The 2,209-nt window shown below is 45.7% G+C and overlaps 1 protein-coding gene across 1 annotated transcript; it reads right to left on the minus strand.

The window, feature by feature from the left end:
• Positions 1-22: 22 nt before the first annotated feature.
• LOC114616007 (glutathione S-transferase kappa 1-like) lies at positions 23-1,371 on the minus strand. Its single transcript, XM_028761562.1, has 3 exons — positions 1,225-1,371; positions 647-728; positions 23-462 (listed from the first exon to the last, which is right to left on the minus strand). The coding sequence occupies exons 1-3, from the start codon at positions 1,357-1,359 to the stop codon at positions 305-307; spliced, it is 375 nt and encodes a 124-aa protein (XP_028617395.1). The 5' UTR covers positions 1,360-1,371; the 3' UTR covers positions 23-304.
• Positions 1,372-2,209: the final 838 nt, after the last annotated feature.

Below are 2,209 nucleotides of genomic sequence, written 5' to 3' on the forward strand. Positions count from 1 at the left end.
AGTCTTTAATCCAATCCCAGTTTCTCATAATGGATTTCCTTTTCTCAGTCATTGTTTCTGCCCTCTTCTCACTTTTGACTAGCTGATGCCTATCCAAGCATGTTTTACCTCTTGATATCCTAAGAAAGCCCCTGACTGGTCTGTTTTCCACTAGATACCCAAATGCTCATACTGTCTTCTGTTATTTATTTATTTATTTCTATTTCCTCTGAAATTGGAGTTATAGATGGTTGTAACCTACCATGTGGGTGCTGGCAATTAAATTAGGACCTCTGAAAGAGCAGCTAGTGTGTGTGCTAACTGCTTAGTAATCTTTTCCAGCCTCCTCCTTACCTTTCTTAACACTCTCACCAAAGAAATTCTTGGGTACACTGAGTGGAACCTGGAAGAGCTGCTTCAGGAGAGGAATCTCGTTGACTATATACTGGCCTTTGCGGGGAACCAGAGCTGGTGGCTGGTTTCCTGGCAGTGGAGAGTGAAGACAAGTAGTTGAGTGTGGACATAAGGGTCTCAGGCTTGGGGAACCACTCCTGTAAAAAGCAAACTACTAACTTGGTCTGAGTTCTGCATACTCAGTGCAGGACAGGCCCTCTGACCACAGAGAGCAAGTCTCCTTGTCCACTGAGGGAGGCTCCTTCATGCTTACCACTGTCTCTCATGATTCCAGCGATTAAAGCGGGCCGCAACTGCAGCTTGATATTCCAGAGGTGTTGGTATCTGCATAGGACCTACAAGTGTAGAGGTAAGAAGGGGAACCTGTGTAGCATTTGAGAACATATGGCTTAAGTGGCCTACAGGGCTGTCTCCTGGCTCTAAGTGCAAGGCAGGGATGGCTACTCCACACTGAACGGCTTGGTTGAATAGGAAAAAACTCTCAGCTCTTTGAAATAGATTCCAGAATGCATACCCGAGCGTATGGTTTTCATCCTGTAGAGAGTCCTAGCACCCCTGATGCCCCTCCTAGAACTTGACCTAGCTTCACTGGCGTTGCCCATGTTCTTTCTAGGGTCTGTGGAAAGAGAGTATTTGACCTTAGTTAGGACCAGGACCCTACTTGGAGGAGTCAAGGTCCGTTTAAAGGCACAAAGTGAACTTCAACCTGGGAAAGGTCTGAACCCTGTTCTAGCCCCGAGGGTATCGCCAGGAATTTCTGCAGCCCGGTAACCTGTGCCTCACTCTGCACTCGCCTCGCAGGCCACAGCCCGCGCAGCTGCCCCGCGTCACCTCAAAGCCCAGCCAGGAGTAGGGGGACAGCACGTCGTAGAACAGTTCCAGGATGCGCGGAGCCGGCCCCATTCTGCAGTGAAGAGAGAAAGCCAAGGAGAAGCCTTGAGCAAGCAGGAGCAAGCAGCCAGTCATAGCCCGAGAATCGGAGGCGTGTCCGCTAAGGGCCCTAGTGCGCAGCCTCCGGGAAGGACCCCGCCCCACGGGGCGGGCCCAAGGGTTGCAGTGGGGTGGAGGGAAAAGGAGAAAGGCAACGGGGAGGGCGGAGTCTCAGATAAAGAGGAAGCCTGCACACACTCTCTGGTGTGTGCAGCCACTCTGGATTGCTCTGGAACTTTATCCCTCAAGCAAGAAGGCAATGCACAAGGATCCGAATTTGCAGTTGGATGACGTTTAAAGACGAGCAGTGTGAAAATCCTGAATTAAATTTTATCGTATTCACTTTTTCAGAGATTAGAACAATGTTTTAATGAATTTGACAGTCGACATAGTGGTCTTTTCTTATCTGCATTGTACATATTATAGCACACTGAGAGGATGCTTGAAATTATAGATGACATCAAACTCTATATACTATGGTTTTTTTCTAAGTGTAGATATCTGTGAATTATAACTTATAAATTAGGGACATTAGTGATGAATGCTAGGAGAACCATAACCTATCATACTAAAAATTTGTGTCTTATTATACTAAAAGTGTTATTCGAACATAAGCATTTCATTAGTACATCAGTTGATTTGATAACGGAGGTGGTTTCAGAAATGGAGGTGGGTAGTGTATACAGTGTGAGCACACTGAACAAAAGGATGACCTATATCCCAAGAGGGAAGGTACAGGACTTCATCTCCTACCATTACTATTTATTTATTTAGAATTTTTTGAGATGGGGTCTCAGCATGTAGCCTTGTCTATCTTAGAACTATATACTACTGTTATTAGTTATTATTAAAAATTGGGCATTAATAGATGTTATGTGGAAAACAA

This window comes from Grammomys surdaster, unplaced genomic scaffold (genome assembly GCF_004785775.1).
Source record: "Grammomys surdaster isolate TR1022 unplaced genomic scaffold, NIH_TR_1.0 222474, whole genome shotgun sequence".
Lineage (NCBI taxonomy): Eukaryota > Metazoa > Chordata > Mammalia > Rodentia > Muridae > Grammomys > Grammomys surdaster.

Bases quoted from the DNA above. Each gene is read 5' to 3' on its own strand.
- LOC114616007 (XM_028761562.1), bottom strand. From the start codon at position 1,359: ATGACTGGCTGCTTGCTCCTGCTTGCTCAAGGCTTCTCCTTGGCTTTC. The intron at 729-1,224 runs GTGACGCGGGGC...CTACACTTGTAG, and splicing joins ACTCCTGGCTGGGCTTTGAG to GTCCTATGCAGATACCAACA. The intron at 463-646 runs GTAAGCATGAAG...CTCCACTGCCAG, and splicing joins TGGAATCATGAGAGACAGTG to GAAACCAGCCACCAGCTCTG.